Source organism: Bos indicus x Bos taurus, chromosome 22 (genome assembly GCF_003369695.1).
Source record: "Bos indicus x Bos taurus breed Angus x Brahman F1 hybrid chromosome 22, Bos_hybrid_MaternalHap_v2.0, whole genome shotgun sequence".
Taxonomy (NCBI): Eukaryota; Metazoa; Chordata; class Mammalia; order Artiodactyla; family Bovidae; genus Bos; species Bos indicus x Bos taurus.
The window spans coordinates 56,203,232-56,228,116 of NC_040097.1; the positions used below are offsets into that span (position 1 = coordinate 56,203,232).

General features: G+C 39.8%; 1 protein-coding gene across 8 annotated transcripts in view; it reads right to left on the bottom strand.

Moving 5' to 3' along the window:
• Positions 1 to 24,885, bottom strand: part of RBMS3 (RNA binding motif single stranded interacting protein 3) — an 802,823-nt gene that overhangs the window by 70,835 nt on the left and 707,103 nt on the right. For all 8 annotated transcript variants that reach the window (XM_027522594.1, XM_027522595.1, XM_027522599.1 and 5 more), the window contains one exon: positions 7,200 to 7,310. In XM_027522594.1, coding sequence (XP_027378395.1) covers positions 7,200 to 7,310 — 111 coding nt within the window. The remainder of the gene's footprint in view (positions 1 to 7,199; positions 7,311 to 24,885) is intronic.

Below are 24,885 nucleotides of genomic sequence, written 5' to 3' on the forward strand. Positions count from 1 at the left end.
GGTTGATAGCTGACACAGTGGTCCCCCACAACCACCACTCTGGACATGTCACTGGGTCCCATGTGACCTGCAAGGACAGCATTGTCTGACCCAGAATATTGTCATCTTCCTCTTTCGTAATTTTGGTCCCTCTCTTGGGTCGTCAACATGACACTGGTACCCTCTCTGGCTGACACCAAAGTTCCACGAGGCTGCTCATCAGGAAGGGGCCGAGAGCACAATATGAAACCCAGTCATGGAGAACAAAATAAATAACTATAATTTTAAAATAAAAGAGTGAAAAATTTGCACATTCCCCAAATCTCTGGAGGCTGACATGTTTTGAAGCTAAAATTTTGTTATTGACCGTTTATCTCTGGCTCTGTTCCCAGGGGTGGTCAGTCGAGACCAAGGAGCCTCATGTGCTAGAATCATCAAGACAGAGATAAATATAAATGAATCTATTCAACAAATGGCCGCTGTCTTTTTCCAAAGTGTCGTAACGTTAGAGGTGCCAATGGTAGATCAGGGTTAATTAAACAACTAGACATTCATTTCAAAACTTGAGGTGATTCAGGACCAAATATAACACGATAAAAAAAGAGGCTTTGCCTTAATACCATTTCTTTAGCCAGAGACCTCAAATAGGAAAGTGGGATGTGGCTTACGGCTCAAGGCCCCCACTTCTAAAAATGGACAGTTCTCATTTAGTTCCAGCTCGCCTTGGAGGGGTAAGCTGTGTAAAAGGGACCAGATATTGCAAAATATACTGTCCAAACAAGATTAAATAGATGTGCTTGCGTGACCCTTGTTCCATTCGTATGATCATTATTCCATTTAAAAAACTAGACATTCAAACTTTATTCTTCCACCTACTTGTCACTTAATTTTGACCATCACAAGTTTCTCCATTTCATCTCCCTGACACAAAACGACAATGTTGATCACTCTCTGATGAGTGAATGGTGTGTGAGAAAACAGAAGTTGAACAATGCGAGGCCAGCCAAGCAAGCATTGATCAAAGATTCCAATGCAAGTAAACCTCCAGCACAAGTTATTCTGTTTCTCACAACACTTACATTAACCTAGTGACTTGATTATAATCCGTAAATCTAGAATCTATAAACATCATTTTCAAAGGGTCTCCAAATATTTTATTAATAGTGGTAGTAAAATTCTAAGTATCTTTAAAAAAAAAACTAACTGCATATTATGTCTACAAACAAGACTGTGACACTAATCATTTTCCAAGAACATATTTATAACATTTCAAAATGGATAAAAAAGTCATGCTCATTGTTGAATACTTGGAGAATGTAGAAAAGTATCATGATTAAAATAGAAACTCTCTCTAATTCCACCACTCAGAAACCATCCCGCTTGTTTGTATTTGTTACAGCCTTATTTCACAAGTATTTCTTCATAGTTGATACTATACTCCACACATGCAAATTTACATCCTGCTCTTTTGATTGAACATGAGAAATAATCCTTCTCCTAATTATTCTATATGCTTATAATTTCATGCTGCATTGCATTCTGGTTTATGGATGGGCTATGATTTATTTAATCATCTTTCCTTACTAAATATTACAATGAACAATGGGCTGAATATTTTTAAGATATAGTTTCTGTTCTACTAGAATATTTCCATAGAATAGGTGCTCCAAACTATAACCACTGGGTTGGGGAAGAGAGTGTTTATGATGGGTCTTGTGGGCCCACCCTGCTCTCCAGCTTGCCCATTTGTAAATTTGGATTTCTAGCATCAGAGTTCCATGACTGAGACTATGTATCTCCTGACACCTTTGTCAGCGATGCGCATTATTTTAATAACTTTATTTAATGAGTTCCGCGTGTGTGTTGGATAAATTTACTGTTGAGTTAATTATTTTTCATATTTTTTTTGTTTTCTATTTCCTCCTCTATCAACTCTCTGACCACATTCTTTGACATTTTATATCCTGGGAATTTTGTATTTTTTGATAATTTATTGGAATTCAGTATCCATTTCTTTAAACAGTGAAAGCTTGCCTTACTATTTGCAAATAAATTTTCATAAAACTAGACTTTCACTGAATGCATACTTGTTTACTGTTTACATTGTAAGACTAATTTCAAAACCTCACTTGTCTTACGATAAGACTAAACAAATTTTTAAAAGCTATTCCCTTTCCTCTATACTTTCTTTCTTGTGTAAACACTTTTAACTGATTGATGCTTTTCCTGAAAAATTATCTCAGGAGATGTACTCATGACCACTTACAAATTTATGATACTGTTTCCTAATCATGAGTCCATATAACATCATGTATTGGTTTTTACCACTCTGCCTCAATGCTTATATTCCTGGATAATAACTGAAAGAATTTAAAGCATTATGGGAGGGATGATGCCACTGAAAACTGTGAGAGAACTGTGCTGAACAAGTCAAGAACAATTACAAGATTATCTGTGTGTGCAGCTAGGGTTACACCAGCAGAATCCAATGATGTCACAAGTCACCAGTGGTTTGCAGATACAAACAGAACTGCAGATAAGGAGCCTGCAGAACAAAACCTTTTTGTTTCTTTTAACAGATTCTGGTGACATTGGAAGCCACTGGTGACCACCAACTGAACAAATGAAAAGGAGATAAGAAACTTGTAAGACAAGATTGTCATGCAATCTGGAGGTTCTCAAAACAGTAAAACCCCCAGCGGTTTCTGCTAAAGCTTACAATGGACTGATAAGAAGTTATGGATAACAGGGCTTTGGTTCTTGAGGGAATCCTGTGACAAAAAAATAAACAAAAGCGGAAAAAGCTAGAAAATTCTTCAAGGTCAGCAGAGCCCTGGAATAAAACAGTTACACTGCTTGCATAAAATCCATTTTTCTTTTCAGGCCTGCAGATTCTGTCCAGCTTAGAAAAGAGGTAAGGGCTTGAATGATACACATTTGAGGTGGCAAATGGTAGGAGAATGGTTGATTAAACTACATGGTATCCATCTCACCATGCAGGGTTCTGGGGGACCAAATATATTTAATTTCATGAAAATGAAAAAGTTTTTGACTCGGTATACTTCTGTCACCCAGGGATCTTAGGAAAGAAGGTGGGACAGAGCGTCAGGCTCCCCTTCTGAAAATGGAGTTCTGCTGTAGCTCCACGTCTTATCAGCAGTGAACCCTGCCTACTTGGGTTATTCCCTGGACCTCTCTGCTCTGCCCTTGGAAACTATGTCTGGAGTTGAGGTTTCTGCCTTAATCTTGGCATATCCCTGTTCACATCTTGTTTTGCAGAATTTCAGTGAGCTCAGATGTCTGAAAGCCTCCGGAAAATAAGAGTAGGGGAGAGACCTGGTGGAAGACTTTCAGGTTGCCTGGCTGTGGCAACATGCAGGGAATGGAGTAAGTTGAGGTGGGAAACAGGGAAAAGAGTTAGAGGACTATTACACTTAATCAAGTGAGGCCCAGGGTGGAGACTTTAGGATGTGGAGGTGAGGATGCAGCTGACAATGTCTGCGGGACTTGAAAAGTAACTGTCCGTGGTGCGGATTAAGAAGAAAAGGGTCTATGCTGGGTCCTGGGTATAATGCTGGACTTCTGGGGTGAGTGGTCACGGGATCAGCTTGAGGGGGAATAGGAGTGGGACTCTATGCGAGGAAGGGTCAGTGGGGAGGAAGCTTGGGAGGTTCCTTTGGGTTGTGCTGACTTCGAGATGTTGGAGGGGAGGGTCACATGGAAATTTTAGCAAGTGCAGTAAAATGAGGCTAAAATTCTGAGATGAGGTTAGCCCTGGGGACTCCAATAGCAGTCTTTGGCATAGAAGGCAGAGTTCAAAACCATCAAGGTGGAAAAGTTTGCTTAAGGAAACCACGTATGAATGAGGAGCTAGTTTAAAAACTTACCCATTAGCCTAGGAAAGAAAAGAGGAAGCAGTGGCCAGAGAGGTCAGAGGAGAACCAAGAAACCCTTGGGCAGCGGTCACCAACTGAGAGCCCTGAGGACCAACTGGGTCCAGGATTCAAATACAGGGAAATTTCCCATTAAAATCCAGCAAGGTAGCTCATCTAGTTCCAAGAACTACAGGTGAGCCACCTGGGGTCTGTATGCCCATGTGGTTACAGCATCTGGATTGGGTCTGGCTGCCCTCTTTGGAAGAGGAACTGTGTTCCCAGCTGCCAGAGGCAGCGTCTTGCTAGCTACTCATCCAACATGCAGGCAGAGCTGTTATGATGACTGCATTCAAAAATATCTCTAATTTAAAAGGTGATTTCCAGTACTGTGTGTATTTATATTACACAGCTACTTGTGACATAGGTAAATATAGACCACATTTGATGATATATTGCCAGGATTTGGGGCTTGGACTTAATCAGCTTTATTCATTAATGTGACTTGGCTGGTCTCTGTACCTTTTGGGTTTACAGCCTGAAAGAGTATGTTAGAAGCTATGGAAGTGGAAACTGGAAAAAAGTAAGTTACATCAAATGAAACAGAGCAGCCAGTGAGTTGAACTGTGGACTTGACAGTGTCCGACATCCTTCTGGTGACCTGGACTCAGTTCCCACAAGTTAGAAGCCACTGGAGGGAGAGCGGTGGGGGTGCAGCTCCTTCGAGAAGCATCTGCTGGGTAGCAACACGCTGCATTGCGTGTGTTTACATATCTCATCCCATTGACACTCACAACACCTCTGGGATATAAGTATTATTCTTCCACTTTGCAAAAGAGAAAGTACAAGTTCAGAGAGGTTAGGTAATCTGCCCGAACATGCACAGCTAATAGGGGGCAGAGGTAGTTTTAAACTCAACTTTAATTTCAATACCAACTATTCTTTCCATGACATCAGGCCACCTTCCCAGCAATGGATTAAGTGTATTGAAAATATGTAATAAGGTGGTGAAATTTGATTAAAGAGAATCAACCTTAATTGCATAAGAACTACTTCAAATGCCAATCAAAAATTTAGATAAAATGAATCTATGATATCAAAGTAAAGAGTGACAGCTTAAGAAACAAGTGTAACTTCATGCTGGACACTCAGCATTGTCAGTGATATTTTGTGGAATAAATATACAAATTAATACTGTTTGTACTCTGCCTTTTCCGAACCTTATGAAACTTTAAACTAAAACAACAATTTATACAAAGCTTATTATGTATTTAAGCATTAGTACAAATGTGGAGGAGAAAAAGAATTTTTTAAAAAGCTAGAAGAAATTTGATGTTAAATATAAGCCACATGCTTAAAACATTTGCTTTCTAAGAAAGGAAAGAGTATATATCATTATTGAATAAGTTGGCTATTACCAGCTGGGCAAAATTGTGTTCTTGTTGAAAATGCTCAAATACTAGTCATAATATACAGTATAGAATCAATAACTATTGTAATTGTGAATTCATTCTCTATAATTGAGCTTATTTTTCAGTTGCTCAAAGGATTCAGTCATGTTCTCAATTAACATTTTTTTTCTGGTTTCCAAATTTGCATTTCAGGAAGTCAGCAGGCTTTGCTTCTGATTCCAATGAGTAGAATTTTAAAAGTGTTTTCTTTTTATGCTTTGCATTATAATCCTCCCCGCTTATCACATTTGTCATTCGATTACAGTAAAAGTGTATTAGCTCATTTATTCATAATTTGTGAACATTTAGGAGGGGAAATGGAAGTCAATAGTAGGGCATGTGAAACTTCAGGCCTTCCAATACTGTCCCGGGATCTGCTCTGTTAATGAGCAAAGTGACTCCAAAAAAAATATTCACACATTGCTAAAAGCTACAGAAATAGTATCTTTAAATTCTTCATCCCTAATGAAAATTAGCTGAACCACATTGCAGAATGAAACATGGTCATAGACATGACTTTTAAAAGTCTGGTTCAGAAACCTAAAGAATCATCTGATTGAGTCTAAGCCTTCAGACACATGAGGTATCAGCGACTGCTTTTTATAAGTTCAGCAACAGAGGCCTTCCAGGTGGGTGCTTTATGGCAAAAAACTAAATTTCTTTATTGAAACTATGGGACTCTTTCTGGTAGGTAGATTGACATTCCTCCTACTTAGACCAAATTATTGAGGCCTCAGTGGACATGTCAGAAGCTTCTTATAGCCTCAAAAGCCTGTGAGTCAACATCTCTATGTAGTAAGCAACCATTGCTTTAAGGTAAAACCTCCAAGACAGAGTGAATGTACCTAAGTGTACATGGGTGTTCGGAGATGATTCAGTGTGATTGAGGGGAATCAGGAGTGGTGACTATGAGCATACAGAGTCATAGCAGCTTATGGCTAAATAGCTTATAGATCCCTGTGCTCAATATTTCAACTTATGAAGAGGGACCAGGAGACCAGGGGACTGTCTCACAGTACTGAAGCTGTCTCACTCAGAAGATTCATCTTGTTTTTCTTCTTCTTTAAAAATAACAAAATTATCTGCATTAACATTTATGAAAAACAAAAACTGTTACAGGGGAGATTGGTTTTGCAGTTTTTATTGTTTCTATAATTAACGAAGTTGCAATATTCCATGTTGTATTGGGCCTGTGCCCTCTTGGCCACTTGGGGAACTGTCTTTGAAAAGATTTTTTAAAAAACAAAGTTCTGCCAATGATTTCAAATACCTTGTTGATACAAAAGTAAGGCTGCAATGGACATTTCTTGATATACTTTGTTCCCTAAGAAAAAATAATGGCCAATCAAAAACTTCCTGAACATTATATCAGGAACATTAGATTCCTTTTTTTTTTTTCAGCATCACCTATATAGACATATTGGAAAGAAAGATTAAAATATATCAATTATGTGAGGTTCTCAATTACATTTTGTTGCTATAAACATTGAAAGCAAATAAAAAGCCCCGTTATTAGCTATAATCAAAGTTGGCTCCCTTCTTGGGAATAACCTGGGGCTGTTTTGAGCTGAAATCATAAACATCTGAGAGAGGAAAACTACGCTCCAGAGTATTCAGTTACAAGGTCTAAAACAGACATTCCTGGGGTACGGCATCATTCGAACTTTCTGGAAGTCAGATTTAAGTGCAGCAAAGTAGACCCTTCAGCCTTGTCAATGTGAGTACATGTGCCCCAGAACTGTGCATGCAGAGTGCGGCTTATTCATACTGGGACCTAAAAGGCGGGTTCCTCAGTGATGCGGAATCCATCCTGCTGACATTGCCGGTAAGAACAGAAAGTGTTGCCTCTTCCTGATGAAATCCAAGGAAACAAGAGGAAACAAACGCTGCAACTCACCGTTCCCGTGGTGCCCAGCGAAAGGTGGTTCATCTGCTGTGTCAGGGGGCCCATCATGCTTGCTGGCTGCATTGACATGGGATGGTCCATCGCTGGCGTAATCACAGCACCCTACAAGCACACACAGCGTCCGTCTGAAAACAGGTCTCACAACGAGGGAACCGTAAGAAACAGTAACCTGCATTAACATCGTATGTGCTTCTTACTGAAAAGGCTACATTGAACCCCATATGATTTTTACATCCATCCATGTCATCCTGTGCTTCTCTAAATATAAAAGAATATAAATATTTCTCTTGATACTGAGACTTTTAGCTTCTATCATTTACCCATGATTTATATAGATAATTCTTGATCACATCAATACACTCTTCCACCAGGGGAATAATGCTGGTCCACCTTGGCTTCCTAACCAGATATCTTTAAAGGACATATTAAAATCAATGTAATGTTATAAAAATCAAAGGTACCCTCTCCCATATTTTTTCCTTATCTTTTGACTTTGGTTTCTCTATCTGTGCTTTTGACACAAGGCAGAAAACACAGAGCTCTGTTCAATGCTGGTCAAATGCAACACAGCTAAAGTGTCTTAAAATGCAAAAATATCATGTGTTTCATCAGGTGTTAGGAAGGGCCTGCATCTAGAATGTGCTTTTTGATTTATCATAACTGTCGGCAATGCGAGAAGTAATAGACATTTTAAAAAGCTTCTGTCCATACATAAAGTGTCACATGGCCCGTGAAGCGCAGAGCCAGGCCATACCGCCTTCTCTCAATTTCCTCTCTCCTTCTTTTCTGCCTTAATTGACTAACTTAGGCTTCCTTGGTGGCTCAGACAGTAAAGAATCTGCGTGCAATGCAGGAGACCCGGGTTTGATCCCTGGGTTGGGAAGATCCCCTGGAGAACGGAATGGCAACCCACTGCAGTATTCTTGCCTGGAGAATCCCATGGATGGAGGAACCTGGCGGGCTACAGTCCATAGGGCTGCAAAGACTCAGACACAACTGAGCGACTAACACACGCAGAGAATGGAACGATCTTTTTAAAAAGAAATTGAAAAGTTGGGGTTGGATGGAATTTTTGAGATTATCTAATTCCAGTGCTTTATTTTAAAGGTGATAGTAAAGGCAGAAGCTCATGCTAAAATAGCTCATTTAAACATCCAAGGAGTCAGACACGACTGAACTGAACTGAGTAGTAAAATGACTATGAATCTGAATGTCATTTTTTCCGTACATTTGATTTTTCTCACTATGTGACTTTTTCCCCTATTAGTAAAAATTTTGAAGAAATAAGAATAGGACAGACAGGTTCATGTGGATGACAGGATCTCAGCACCTAAAGTAATTACCCACAAGCAAACATGTCCTAAAATGCCTCAGCTCAGAATAATCAGTTTCTCACAATATTATCCAAATCTAGCTCTCTGACTGTGGCTGGTAAAGGATCGGATTGTCACTCAGCCTTCCTATGGGCTCCTCCTCCTCACTAGAAAAGGAAAATAGAAATCGAACCATATATTTTTAAATGATTGATGTAGAGCTAGGTTTGTTCTCAAAAACATTTGGACTTCTGAGCTAGAATCAATCAAAACAAATATGTTATTTTGTAATCTGTGGCTTGTAAATAGACACACTTGCATTGTTTGAATTTCTGGATGCTTCCAGAAACTGTCATTCATCAGAATACTTCTCAGGAGAGATAAGCTCTTACTTAATTGTAATTTACAGACACATCACTTTTTCTTCCGGCTGCCTGAATTTAACAAAAGGATCTTTATTTTTCCCTTATAAATAACACACTAGCCTTTATTTCAGGTATTTATTGTACCAAACTATTAGTAAATCGGCTTCCCTGGTGGCTCTGATGTTAAAGAAAGAATCAGCCTGCAATGCAGGAGAACCAGGTTCAACTCTGGGTTGGGAAGATCCCCTGGAGAAGGGAATGGCAACCCACTCCAGTATTCTTACCTGGAGAATCTCATGGGCAGAGGAGCCTGGCGGGCCACAGTTCATGGGGTCGCAAAGAGTTGGACACGACTCAGTGAGCAACACTTTCACTTTTCATCAGTAAATACTTCAAGAAGAACTGAAGTGAAAGTGAAGTCGCTCAGTTGTGTCCGAGTGACCCCATGGACTGCAGCCTTCCAGGCTCTTCCGTCCATGGGGTTTTCCAGGCAAGAGTACTGGAGTGGGGTGCCATTGCCTTCTCCAAGTGTCACGGCTCATTCTCACAAATAATCCTAGCTTTATCTTACTCTATGACTTTACAAAGCCTTTCATTTATTTATTTAATTTGCAATGGAATAATCTGACCATTGATTTATTTTCCTAAAAATATATCACTTATAGTAAGATATAAAATATATTGTATAAATATCAAATATGTAATAAAATATATACTGTAAATATAAAGTGTAATAAAATTATATATATGTATATGTGTGTGTATATATATATATATATATGAAGTATTAAACTCTCCAACTGAAACCCAGAATGAAACACTATTTTCACATGTGTAAGTCTCTATGTGACTTAGAAGGAAGAAACTAAGTCCTATTTTCTTCATATGAACATCAGTAGGCTAGATCAGTATTAGCTATAAACCTTACTTCAGAACACATACTCCATCTTTGTTCATAGTTTGCCTTTTAAAAATAATCATTCAAGATAAATCATATTATCTCAATTACCTGAGAATCTACACACTGTATACTTGAATACCAAAAATGCTAACAATTGCCACCAGGCAAGAAGAACTAAGATGTTCTTAAATCACTTAGAGATAAACTATAGAAAAATTTCAGAGTTAAGATAAGTCCTAAAGCGTTTTTTCCAACCAAAACGTGGCACTTTCACAACATTATAATCCTTAGCAGACGCAAGACTTCAGTACTCTTCTTGAACTTGAGACTTAGGCTATCGTCCTAGAATATTTCCCCCTTGAGGTTCTGATACACAGCTGACCTGTGACAATCTGGAAACCCCACAATTCTAATCGGCTTGCTTTAGTCACATAAAGAATTGTTCATCCTAAGTCAGAGATAAGGGCCAAATTATGTTTGGCCAGGATAGTCTCTTCCCAATGCCCCAGGGGTGACCTCACTCCCCAGTGGCGTGAGAGGTAGTCTTGTGTCTTCTTGGTGGTGGCAGTATGTAAATGGGATGAGGTGAGCCTGTGACAGGTAAATCACAATCTGTGCATGATAAGTGTAGCAGGATTGATTGCCTGCATTTGGAATTAATTTTGGAAGAACTGTCTGGTCCCTTTAGAGAATCTTTTCATGAAGAGTGTTCGGGGACTCATTTGGTCACAGATGCCAGAGTGCTGCTTCTGTGTGTTAACCGGAAACCTGACAATCAAAGGGAAGGCTGGGGAGGGATGAGTCATCATTTAGAATTGGAAATAACAGCCCTCGGCACGCGGTGGAAGACAACGCAAGGGAAACAGTCCTAACCAGGCCAGTTACTGCGAATAAAACGGATGAAAAACTAAGGCTTCTTGGAGGGGGGTGTGGTGTTTAGGACTCATAGTCTTGTTCTGATTTAGTAAAAATGTTCCAGAAATTCAGGATTCCCACAAATGATGAAGATTATACATTTCTTAAGAGTCTCGCGGGCTGGAAGATATTTACAAGCAGTGAGTAAGTTGGAAATAGTAGACAGGACCCCCTTGGGGAAACACATTGTCTTGATGGTGACTTTACTGGGGATAGACAACTTAGGGAGTAGGAAGTATCGGTTGTCTGTAACAGAGAGTGGGGCTTGCCAGCCACTGTGTCCATCAGCTACAGTTCACGTATAGAATCTCTTCTGTGTTATGCAAGATACAAAAGAATGCGGGAGAAAAAATAACAAAAAAGGAAATGAGAAATCTATGGTGGTTAAGGCAAAACTATAATCATGCCTCATTAAATATACTGTCAAATCCCTTCCTATCAGATGCATTTAAGCCATAGACAGATGTTGCGAACACATTAAAGGTAATTTCGTTTATTCAAATATATAGGCTATGCTGTCTGAATGAGTTTGCTTGGGAAATGCAAAGCAAAAGGAAACATAATTTCCATTTTAGCATCTCTGGATGTCTGGGTTTGCTCAATGTTTAAGCTGCAAAGAAAAGTACATGCTGCAATTCCACTAAAAAGCACAATGACCAGACAGCTGATGGGAATGTCTGGTCTGTTCTGGCCTCCTCCTCTGCAAAACAGAGCTGCTTACACTAAAGGGATGTAGGGTGGAGCTGGTTGCCCTAATTCTGAAATAAATAATTTCAACAGGAATTTGGATAAAGTTTCCAGAGATCATTGATGTGGAGTAAACATATCTGACCTGAGGCCAGAAAAGCATCTGTGGTGTTAACCTCCTGCCGATGTTTGAAAGAAATTTCAAGTCTAGGAGAGTTCAACAATGTTTTAATTTTCCAATGGAAATATGGGATCATTGGCGAATTGGGAAAAATACCAGCAAGGCTCTTTCCCATCAAGAACACACATAGGTGGTTTAAATCCTACGTTAATGCCAAGATATGGCCTACAATGAGAATTACGTGGATGAATGTTCCTGTGCTTGCCAATATTCTGGGCCAATGCCACTCCAAGTATGATTAAGAATTTAAATTAGAATCTCTAGGCTTCAGGCATTGAAATCAGTGTTTTAAAGAACTGTCCAAATGATTCTGATGCCCACTGAAGTTTGAGAAGTGCACTCTATTAACTGCTATTATATAAGCCAGTGTTACAAACACTTGGGTCTTATTTATGCTGTTTCTCAATTATTTGTTTTAAGCCAATCCTGTGATAGGGCATGAGCCTTTGTGTAATAATTAGATACATCCTGTTTAAAAATGCAAAGAGGTCAAGCCAGCATTTTTGATGAGCTGAAATGGGGCGATTATTTGAATAATTCAGGCCTCAGTCTGATGACCTGACATGCCTCTCTTTGATCAGTTTGTCTTGTGTTGGGGCACATTTAAGAATCCTTTCTGTTGGGAATCTTGCTGCTGCTACTGCTGCTAAGTTGCTTCAGTCGTGTCCGACTCTGTGCGACCCCATAGACGGCAGCCCACCAGGCTCCGCCATCTTAGGGAGCCTTGAATTTGAAATCACAGAAATGTAAAAATAAAAGACAGAAAATGTATTTGTTAACATAAGTGGAAAAAAAGAAAAAGAAATATAATCCCTCTTTTTCTCTCTTGTCCAATCTAGGTGTCTCAGGTCAAAATGTTTGCAGTCCAAACTGGTATATATCGGATGGATAACAAAAATGTCTTACCGTATAGCACAGGGGATTGTATTCAATATCCCATGCTAAATCATAACGGAAAAGAATATGAAAAAGATCTTTATGTTCCTTCAAAAAACAATGCTTACAGCCTGTATTGTGATCTTTTCCTATGGTCACTTATGCCAAACCATAGGACTTGTTAGTAGTAATCATTCAACACGATTTTAGAAAACGTAATTTAAAGTGATTTGTCTTCTTTCTAATCTGCATGCTTTCTGCCTCTGTTTTTAATATTTCTAGAATAAATATCTAGTGGGGTTTGTGTACACCAGACTTTTTTTTAGCCCCTGTGAAGTAGCTTCCCTGGTGGTTCAGATGGTAAATAATCAGCCTGAATGCGGGAGACCTGGGTTTGATTCCTGGGTTGGGAAGATCCCCTGGAGCAGAAAATGGCAACCCAGTCTAGCATTATTGCCTGGAGAATCCCCATGGACAGAGGAGCCTGGTGAACTACAATCTATGGGGTCACAAAGAGTTGGACATGACTGACTGAGCACAAGTACAGAAAATGATATATGCTCACACATACCATTCTAGTAGCAATGATGCTTTCATATAAAAATGGCTTAAAGGCATTTCACTTAACTTGGGAAACAGCTATCCAAATGTATTGCCCTGCGATACGAGTGTGTGACACTCCATGTTACATATGCAGCGATGTCTCACCTTTTCATTTGTTGATTTTGGTGTGGGTTTTGTTTTGTCTGCAGGAGTGCTTGATGGGGTTTAAGAAGGTGCTTGGGGAGAGGAAAAAAGAGGATTGGGAAAGATTTTCCTATCCTCAGAATCATCCTCAAATATGTTGATGAGTTTCCAACTTGGAGAGGGCAGTGCGTGCGTGTGTGTGTGTGTGTGTGTGTGTGTGTGTGTGTGTGTGTGAAACCTAGAAAACTGTGGCAAAGCTGGTAGATATGACTTCCACCCTAAGTATTTTGGAATGATCTCCAAAAAATGCTAGAGATTTGGGAGCATGTGGAAGCCAGGCTGCCCTGAGGAACCCATGTTAGCCCCTATCCTTCCTTCCTTTCATTTTTTAAAATATTTATTTAATTTTTGGCTGCATTAGTCATAGTGGTGGCTCGTGGTCTCTCTATTTAAAGTGTGTGGGCTCAGTAGTTGTGGCACATGGGCTTAGTTGCCCCACAGCAAGTGGGATCTTAGTTCCCAGACCGGAGATCAAACCCCCGCACTCCCTACACTGAAGGTGGATTCTTAACCACTGGGCCACCAGGGAAGTCCCCTTCCCTTTATTATTCTCCACTTGCTTCTTCCAATATACTTTCCAAGAGGGTGAGGGTTAAGCTTATACACACCTTTTGTAGTTCCTATAATTAGGAATTACATGCAGTAGATACTCAACAGTGTTTGGGAACTAATTTTATATACTGGCATCACAACTTGTCAGTACAATTAAAAATGGCTAACATTGACCAACTTTCAGAACTTAGCTTGTTCATTCTGAAAGGCTGAAATTACATCTGCTTGTTCAGGCTGTCCATTTACAGCATCATGGTGCTGTGTAGCTGAGGAATGTAATATATGCTTCATAAAAACTAGTTGGAAAATGATAAAAGAGCAAAATTCCAATTAAAAGTTACTTAGAAATGCTACTTTGAGATTAACAGTCAAAGTGGAGCAGTCCGAAGATTATGAAAAATCTTGTTCTCACACGGGGCGGTTCAGTTTCAAAACCATGGTTTTGCTCATGGATATGTATATTTATTAATATATTCAGCCACTACGTCCTTAGAGATGAGATCTGAAATTCACTTGAAGTCAAAAGTTCTACTAAAGCCACCATAGCATACTCATGAAAATCACTAAAATAAAAAGTATTTGTGTATGCACATGCACCAGTGGTCCTCACCACGGGCTATTCTGCAGTGGCTGGAAGGGACATTTGGGAATGACTGGAGGCAGTTTTAGTTGTCAGACTGGGGGCCACTGACACAGGCCCCGGGTGTTGCTGAATACCTACAGCAAACGGGACAGTTTGCCCCAACAGTGAATTATCCAGCCAAAAACATGAGTGCTAGGGTTCAGACATCCTGGTACACACATATATATTCATAAGCTCCATTTACACAAAATGGGAAAGATTTGAAATTGCAGTAGTCAGAAAATGGCACAAAGCATACATCTACTCCCTGCTCCCTACAATTAACAGCAGCTCTTAGATTATACACTGAGATTAAACAGCAACTCTTAGATTGTACACTGAGATTATATTTATGATATAAATGAGTTTCTTAAATCCTAACCCTAATCCTAACTTGACATTTAAATCAATTGCCCAAATTCTATGATTTATCAATAAAAGGAAGCAGAACTATTATTTGACATTATATTATGTAACTTTATAGTGTCTATATGGTTATTTTTGAGTTTAAATTTATATTCCTATTCATTTTGGAAACAGCTAATTAGAGCTAGTTTTCTCTTTTCTAAGTTTAGACAAATTAGATTTGATTGGTACATTTGGACTGCTACCTAAGATTGTACACCTGTGTGCTTGGGGAAACATGTTTAGAAGTAGGGTGATTTCCATTGTTACAAAGTAAATTTAGAAGAGTTTTGTTCATTGTTTACCTAAAGAAAGTATGTCTGTTAACTATGAAAATAGAAGTTTTTTTTTTCCTTACAGCCTTATAAATATTAATTTCATGTTATTTTTTTATTCAGTTGCCATTCATTAGAAATGTTTTATTAAAATGTGCAATATTCAAAGTCACAAAGACACGTGTACTACGATGTTCATTGTAGCACTATTTACAATAGCTTGGAAGTGAAAGAAACCTGGATGTCCATCAATAGATGAAGAAGTAGTGGTACACATATATTAATACAAAAGAATATTACCCAGCCATAAAAAGGAACTAAATTGAGTCAGTTGTAGCGATGTGGATGAACCTAGAGCCTGTCAGACAGCGTGAAAAAAGTCAGAAAGAGAAAAACCAATATTGTGTATTAATACATATATATGGAATCCAGAAAGATGGCATTAATGAGCGTATTTGAAGGGGCCAGAACAGAGGTGCAGACGTAGAGCATGGACACGTGGACACAGGAGGGACGCACTGGGCGGCTCGGGGAGGCTCAAGAGGGAGGAGGTGTATGTATACACGCGGCTGATTCACTGGGCTATACGGCATAAATTAACATAACACTGGGAAGCAATTCTACCCCAAAAAGTCACTAAAGCCAAATTCATTCTAATCATGGAGGCCCCTTTAAAAGATCCTAATTACATACTGTGACTATTGGTTAAATGACTATTTCTACAATAGTGTCATTTTGAATGAGAATTTAAAGTAAATATGTCACATAGAAATATTTCTTACCAAAGCAGGTATGTAGATAATAGTATTCTCAGCCATGCTTTTTTCTGAGTCCTTCAGAGTGCTGTTTTTAAAACTAAAGAAATCTGTTTAGCAGGTTTTTGATGTTTTTAACAAACTTCTTTAGAATTCTAATCAAGTACAATGGCTTTTAAGTACATTACAGTACTGAGGGAGAGTTGACATTCTGAAGACCTTGGGGCCCAACGGGCAAATGGTTTTGTTGACTGAATGTTAGTAGAACAAGTCATTCTTTTATCAACTCCTATACCTGGTTAAAACTATAAAAGGAATTTTGTCATGCAGGTGGGCTACTATATTCTTTTCATATTTCTACTTGGCGAGATTATAGTTGCTGGGCCAATGGAAATATTAAGTGTACACAGAAGAATCCTAGAACCTCCTCGGAGGGTTTTAAGCTTCAGCAGCTTGGAAGTGAATTTGTGTTCATCATATCCCGCTCCAACCATGTGATCAATGTTTAGTTCTCAGCGAGGGGATCCACCACACAAACATAAGCACCATAAAATCCCACGTGGTGTCGGGTAGATGATGGGACAGAATCACATTACCTGTGTGGGAGAACTCGTTGTGCAACCTAAGGCCTTCATCTTCATTTGCAGGGCCCCTGTGTATACGCCCTCCGGTACCCAGTCTCCTGTACAGTTCCAAAATCAGTTTTAAGAGACTTGTAAGCTGGATATGTATATGGAATGGATAAAAAACAAGGTCCCACTGCATAGCACAGAGAGCCATATTCTGTATCCTATGATAAACCATAATGTAAAAGACTATTTAAAAAATATATGTGTGTGTAACTGAATCACTTTGCTCTACAGCAGAAGTTAACATTGTCAATCAACTATACTTCAATAAAAAAAGAAGATACATGAGCAGCAAAATTATGCAAAAAGCTCCAAAATATTAAGAAATAAACAAAAAGAGATTTGATAAATATAAAAATAAGGACCACTAAGCTATGGCACTGATCAAATGAATGGATTAATCACATTATATTTCACCATCTTCCCTACAAAGTAACAAAACTCCTGATATCTACTCATTATATATATTACATAGAAGGAAATTACATTATCAATATAGTAAACAGCTCCCAACCATCTTCCCACCTTAAAGAACAAAACCTCAAATACACATATCACTTTCAAGATGAGCAGAGCCAATTTCCTTTCATTTTTGTTTCAAGAGAAGATAACAAGGAAACTCAATCTTCTCTACCAAAGTATGCCACCCAGATTGCATGTTTCCAGCTGAGTTAGCATCCTGAATAATATTGTCTTATAGCAGAAATGTCACAGGTTTAGGACACCGGCACTGATAAGCCATGGCTGCTGTAAGTTATGTTGGAAAGTATAAGGTAATTGTTGTTGTATAGTTGCTAAGTCATGTCTGACTCTTTGTGACGCTGTGCACTGTAGCCTGTCAGGCTTCTCTGTCCCTGGGATTTTCCAGACAAGAATACTGGAGTGGGCTGCCATGCCCTTGTGCCCTCCTCCAGGAGTCTTCCTGACCCAGGGATCAGACCGTGTCTCCTGCATTGCAGGTGGATTCTTTACCGCTGAGCTACCAAAGGGGGATAGGATGAGTCAGTGATAAAATCAAAATAGTTTCCATTCCAGCTTGTCTCATCCACACTGAATGAACAGGATGGTCACCCCTGCGGTTGTGCCTTCCTTCTCATTTCCACATTTTATCTCCAAAAGAAGGCCCCTGCAGATTGATCCAAGATGGCCCTGTGAGCATGGTACACATGGTCTATTAAGATCCCATGGTTTTCAATTTACATTTCCAGTCTAACTCCCTAAGACCATCCACACGAAGCCTCTCCTCCACGGCACTGAATTACTCAGCTTTCTCTGATCCATCTTGCTGTCCAATTCTTGGTGTCTTCGCCTGGGCATCTACAGCAGGATTGCACGTGTGCACTAACATTCTCATCAAATGCTACATTTTACGGAAAACCTCCTGTGTCTGATCTAGATTGTTGGTTATTTGCTCCTCTTTTGTCTCCTAACTTTTGGCAAACACCTGATTGTGATTATACTTATTATTCTCCTGAATTCTAAGTTCATTGTGCAATTCATGATACTTTTTTATTTTCAAAGGTTTTAGAGCCTAGCACGGCATCTGTCATGAAATGGGTCAGAACGGTGCTGAATGTGTAAATGCGCGAAGAGCACTTATACATCTGCCTGGGCTGCCAGGACTTTAAAAATGTTACAGCAACTCTATGTTCTAACTGGACAAGAGGATTCAGCTGAAATCACAAAAGCACTGTCTTGAGTGGACAGCAGGATGTTCTTAAATATCCAGTCATTCAATTGCTCTGCTTTCCTTTAAAAATGCCCATGTCTGACCACTGTCAGCTGGACAATGTTGCCATTTACCAAGAGAATTTCTGGGTTTTTAATTCTAAGGTCCTCACCCCACCCAAGAAACTCTCAAGCTGGATCCAATGCACAATTCCCATTTTATGTAAGAACTACAAAGGACCCAATCAAATGCTGCAAAATTTCCTTTATATATCACAGTATATGCTTTTTTTTTTTTAAATGAGGGCTTTCCCATGACACACACTGTTTTAATAGCCATATATCTGCCTAAGAGTCTTGTCAAACCTTGCTATGTGTAGGAGAAAAAATGCATTATTCACTCATATAGCCATCACTTTGTATACCTCCAGGTAGATTTTCAAAGTACAGAAAGTTTAAAATGCATATCAGAAGCACGATTCTGGGCCAGTCTTCTTCCAAACGATAAGGCAAGCAGGATTCCCAGCGGCGGTCTGAATATTTTATGGGCAGCATCTTTTGTCTGGTAAAATGTTTGTCTTACTTTAACTAGCGCTCTGGATTGTGAGCTGCCATAAAACTTCTCATTAAAAACTTCTCTTTGCTGACAAGTATGCTGAAAAACCTTGCTTGCAAATCATTTCCAAGGCCTTGCAGGAGCCTATTGGTGAAGGGGCCTGGGAAATCATGTCTTAAACCATGGGGGTGATCATGAAGCAAAGCTGTCTGTTACCCTATTCACGGCCAATGTTTGTAGCATAAATTACTGAAATATGTCACGAGGCCCCTTGATTCTGGCTGTTATTAGGAAAGCCTGCTATTCCTTGTTCTGCAATTTGTTACAAAATGCACTTTATCTTGTGGTTCCTCAGAGGATATTTCTGAGCTCTGTGTTTTCTCCTTTAAGACTTTTCTAGGAATTTGCCTGGTTAAAGTTGCCAACTCAACGAGACCCAAGATGCAGGTATGAGGCCGTGACCCTATTTGAAAATGAATCCGCTTTCTATCAGTGCTATTACCACTGACAAGTCTCGAACTCTGTATATACCCTATTGATGAACTGTTTCGTAACCTAATGCTGATATAAAATACATCCTGGTGGAATGGCCATATCCTAAGTTAAAAAAACATGTTAGAGCCAACCAAGATATATTCTGAGGTGTATGTGATGTTAATTAATGTACCTCAAGTTGTCCAGTAGATGAGATGAAAACCAACTTTATGTTTCTGTTCTTCAGTGTTCTATTTGTAGAATTTCTGTTAGAAATCTAATTATACTTACATTTTATTGCCATTTCCCCTAAACAGGAATACTACATCAGTAAGTGTGACTTTTTTCTTTATTTAATAGAATTGCCTTAGCCTCTCTGGAATCTTGTTCTTCACAGTGTGGCCCAGGCCCAGATAGCATCATCTGGAATCTTAATGTAGCATGTCTGGTCCAGCCCCAGTCCCACTGAATCAGAATCTGCAGTTCAATGAGGTTTCCAGGTAAGTTATATTCAGGGTCAAGTGTGAGAGACTTTGCTCTGTTTTCTTATATCTGCCATGGGTCTAGTTGAGTAATTATTCTGTCACATTGCTTATAAAGAGATTCTTCTGTTTCTTCATTGTTTTGTTAATTCCTTTTTTGGGTCCTATTTGAGGACTGTGCAACTTCAAACACTCTTGTAATGTGAATATACCTCCTGTAAATATTTTATAACTACAGCCAGTAACATTTAGTTTAGTTCCTCAATAGTCTCCATAGGGTTTCTGACTTCCTCCATAAAAGTCTCCTTTCCAAGAAAAACGTCCTTTCTTTTCTTATGACATATTTTCATGGCAACTGTCAAACTGAAACCTCCATTTCTCTCCAAATAATATCTTGTCCATTGATGACTTTGAAATGGCCATTGCAGGCAAGTGTTGGATGAGGTGCCAAATGCCTTGTGAAAAATTGAGAGTCAGCATCTATGTACACACCACAATTACATACAAGGTATTGGGTGTTAGAAGTAAAATATTCAAAAATATTACTACTTGCTAGGCCCTTATGGAATTAGTCAAAAGTGCTAAAGGTAGTTTAAAAATGAAAGTTCTTAAAGTTCTTTGTTGTCTTGGCCTTTTTTCCCTGAGCTGTTAACCCAAATTTCATTTGGGTTGAACCTAGAATTGAACCTAGAATTGAACCCTAGAATCATTGAATCTAGAATCTCAGGCACCTCAAAACTACCATGTCCCAGTGTGAACATTTTCTTTCTTTCTATCCTCAGAGCGCAGGCTCTTCCCTCTGTTGGACTCTTGGATTAATATGGAAAAGTCAAAGCCATCCTTGCCTTCTCCTTCATCACACCTAACAGCCCCAGCGTCAAGTCTTGTCACTCCTGTATCATGAATGTCTCCTGACCCTCTCTGCTATTCACTGCTGTGAGCTCTGTTATCTCTTGCTGGAGTAATCCAAGTGCTTCCTGTGGGGCCTCAGTCAGTTGTGACTGGAGACGTTTTCTTTAGTCACTTTGCTTGTGTTTGGCTGTGCGGGGTATTCACTGCTGCATGCAGGCTTTCTCCTGTTGCAGGGGGCAGGGGCTGCTCTCCGGGGCACTGCGCAGGCTCCTCAGGGCAGCAGCTTCTCCTGTGAAGCTCAGGCTCCAGGGCATGCAGGCTTCAGGAGTTTTTGCTCACTGGCTGAGCTGCCCGGCAGCCATGTGGGATATTCGTTCCCGGACCAGGGATTGAACCCATGTTCTTTGCGTTGACAGGTGGGATTTTAACCACTGGACCACCAGTGAAGTCCTGGAGACATTTATTTTCTAATACTCTCTCAGCATATTATTAATATTAGTTTCCCCCAAAGTGAATCCTGCCTTTTCAATTTAGGATTAAAAAAAAAAAAACGAAAACCCCTACATTTTCCACTAAGCTCCCTTACTCTAAGATGTAAATATATGACTTGAGTTAGCCAGAAGCACTAGTGAAGGACTTAGGTCTTTAAAAAATGTTTATTTATTTGACGGTATTGGGTCTTGGTTGCATCGCGCTGGCTTCTCTCTAGTTGCGGTGCATGCGTCTAGTTACCCAACAACGTGTGGGATCTTAGTTCCCCAACCAGGGGTTGAATCTGCATCCTATGCATTAGAATTCTTAACCACTGAACCACCAGAGAAGGGCCAATAAATGTCCATTTTACAGTGCTATACAAAGCATTCTAAAACTCAGTGACTTAAAAATATCATTCATTGTCAAGGCCCCGTGGGTTGGCTGTGACCTGGCTGGACACGGCTCTGGCAGCTCTGCTTGATGCAGGGCTCCAGGTCTGGGTCGGACCGACCAGTTTCTCATTCTCCTGGAGCCTGCAGCATGGCTGGGACGTGTTCTTCTCATGCTGATAATGGGGGCACAACAGAGCAAGTCCAGTTACAGAAGAATATTTCAAGTTTTGGCCTGTGTCCCAGGACTTAGATTTTGAAGACGATTCTGATTGAGACATGGACAGGGCATGTGGCATCCGTTTTGCAGTCCAGCTGGGGGCAGAGGCAAGGTTTGGGGCTACGTGGTTTTGGTGGGACAGAGGCAAGGTTTATGGCAGTAGCACCCCGCTGGGTCATGTAACGAGTGCTCTAGAAATTTATCATCTGCTAATTGTCAGCATTTATTTGTTATCAGACTAATTTATAGTCAAGATTTTTCTTTCTATAGCATCTTTGTCTAGGAAACAAAAACATGTTAATTTAATTGTGCTTAGTTATTTATGAACATAGATAGGGTGAGAAAATAAACTCATATAATTCTTTTAAAAATTGTTCACCAAGTTTTTGGTTTTATTATTTTCTATTGTTCCTTGAAGGAAAACAAATATGACTTTATATCTACTAACTGGTATTCAAATTTTGACACGTTTCTCTTCTTAGGGTCTTGCTGATACACCATCTTTGTATTACTTTTCGAAACTTCTGTAAAAAACAGCATGGGACTGCAAACACATTAAAGTACACTTACTGCAAGAATGCTCTGACTTTTTGACCCCCAGCTAGAATTATACTATCGTATTAAACTTATTCAAGAGAAAATATTCAGAACCAGTTTTTCCTCCTAGATTTACTCCCACCTTTGACTGCTGGCACGCCTTCCTTTTCTTGTAGGTTAGATGGGCAATAGGCGGGGAAACAAATGTTCAGCAAAATCAGACAATTTGACTACTCAGGAGTTCTCAACATATACTTTTGCTTATTTCACGCAAGAGCAGCCCCGAAGCCATCTGCCTGCCAACAACCCGATCCTTCATTCCCATTACGGAGGCAGCGCCCCCACCTCATCATTCAAAGGCAATCTTCAAAGGGACCTTGTTTTTGCTCATTCCCGTCATGACAGATGTTTTCTATCATCCACCTCCACATGCTAACTCATCTGCGAGGGTCTGCCCACCCATTCCCTCTCTCTGCAGCCAGCTGTGGAAATAGCCTCAGTGTCGTCTGTGGCAATACTCATTCCATTCTTCTGACCTCACCGAAGACCACATCCAAGAGCAGGAAAAACAAAGAGCCCTGATAACTTCCTTCAAAACATTTCCAGGGCAGGAGATAGGCCAGCCCCAGACAAGAGCCCTTTACAAGGCATGTAACAAAAGAGAGGCAAGCTTATTGGAAACACTCAAATGTCACCGAGTGAGCCAATTGGGGTAATCCCCAGATTAAGGAAAAATGAAGTAACAGCATCTGCGGCCATGATTCAGCTGAAAACATCTGGTTGACTCAGAACCACTTCAATTAGTCTGGGTACATATCAGTCAATCATTCCTTTCCTTTGATTGTATAAAGTTCCCACAAGGACATGTTTATACCCCAACCCATCCAAGTCTTTGAAATACTGTGAAAAGACTAAAACATTTCTTCAATGAATACACAATGAACTTGAACTGCTCTGTGTCAGAGTTACACCCTGATATTAGAATATGTTTTAGGAACAAAACTTAATATGCATAAGAAGACATCTGTCTCCACGTGTTTATTACCACGTGGAGACTTCCCTGCTGGCTCAGTGGTAAAGAATCTGCCTGCCAGTGCAAGAGATGGAGGTTTGATCCCTGGGTCAGGAAGATCCCTGGAGAAGGAAATGGCAACCCACTCCAGTATTCTTGCCTGGAGAATCCCATGGACGGAGGAACCTGGTGTGCTGCTGTCCATGGGATAGCAAAGAGTCACACAGGGCTTATTGACTGAACAACAATGAACGCTTAGAAAAATTATAGTTCAGCTTCGATAATGATACCTGAAAGTGAAAAAGTGAAAGTGAAAGTCGCTCAGTCATGTCTGACTCTTTGCAACCCCATGGACTGTACAGTCCATGGAATTCTCCAGGCTAGAATACTGCAGTGGGTGGCCTTTCCCTTCTCCAGGGGATCTTCCCAATCCAGGGATCGAACCCAGGTCTCCCTCATTGCAGGCGGATTCTTTACCAACTGAGCCCCAAGGGAAGCCCCACAATGATTTCTAATAGGGGTTTTACTATTTGGGCTTTACAAGAAAGACCTATTTCCACTCTTAAAGTTGATAGATAATTCAACTGCTAAGAGTGTTGAACATATAAAATTAATAGCAAACTACAAAATAAGTAATGACTGTGCTAGAAAACAAAGAAGTGAACTCATAATTTAATTGAGCTCTGGTCATCTAGGGTTTCCCTGATAGCTCAGTTGGTAAAGAATCCACCTGCAACGCGGGAGACCTCAGTTTGATTCCTGGGTCAGGAAGATCCGCTGGAGAAGGGATAGGCTACCCACTCCAGCGTTCTTGGGCTTCTCTTGTGGCTCAGCTGGAAAAGAATCTGCCTGCAATGTGGGAGACCTGGGTTCAATCCCTGGGTTGGGAAGATCCCCGGGAGAAGGGAAAGGCTACCCACTGCAGTATTCTGGCCTGGAGAATGCCATGGACTGTACAGTCCATGGGGTCTCAAATAGTCGGACACGACTGAGCGACTTTCACATGATCATCTATGTGGCCCTTTTTTATTTAATTGTATAATGTTATACTTTGATCTTCTAAATCTAAGATATATTAATTCATCCAAAGTTAGTGGACTTCATTTCAAATAAATGAAAATAATGCACATCTGATTTCACTTTAAACTTAACCTAAAGCAACCCAGGTTTATAGGTAAAAGACATCAAATTGGTATGCAAAAAGGTCTTTGAGATGAATGTAATATATCAAGCTCTGGGAACCATGGGTATTAAGCATGAAAAAAAAGTTTTTTAAAATCTCATTAAATATTTCTCACTGTGAAAAAAAAAAAAAAGAAGAAGACATCTGTCTTAGCTTGCTTGAAACCAACGAAGCAAAATTTTTAGTGTAAGAATCACATCACTTCCTGATATTGAGGGGTCTCCCTAAATTATATTATATATGCCAAAGTGTCTGCAGTGGTAGAGTCTTAATAACTTTTTAGAAGATATTTTGGTGATATTTAGAGTTTAGCAACAAGAACATTAATTAAGTGATTCATCCACTAATACTTACAAAGATACTATATCTTGCCTTGAAAAAACTTTGAGTCTAGTAGCTAAATAACTTTAATAAAATACAAGGAAAACAAGTTTCAAAAGGGTAATGGAGACAAAGCGATCAAGGACATTACAATTTCCCAGAGAGGTGAGCATCACTGGCGATATCATGTCAATTTCACACCATGTCAATTTCGGTCTTCAGTCTGCAGTCCTGGGGTCACAGGCGAGGCCCAGGACGTGTGTCTCCCCTATAACCTAAGGCGCCA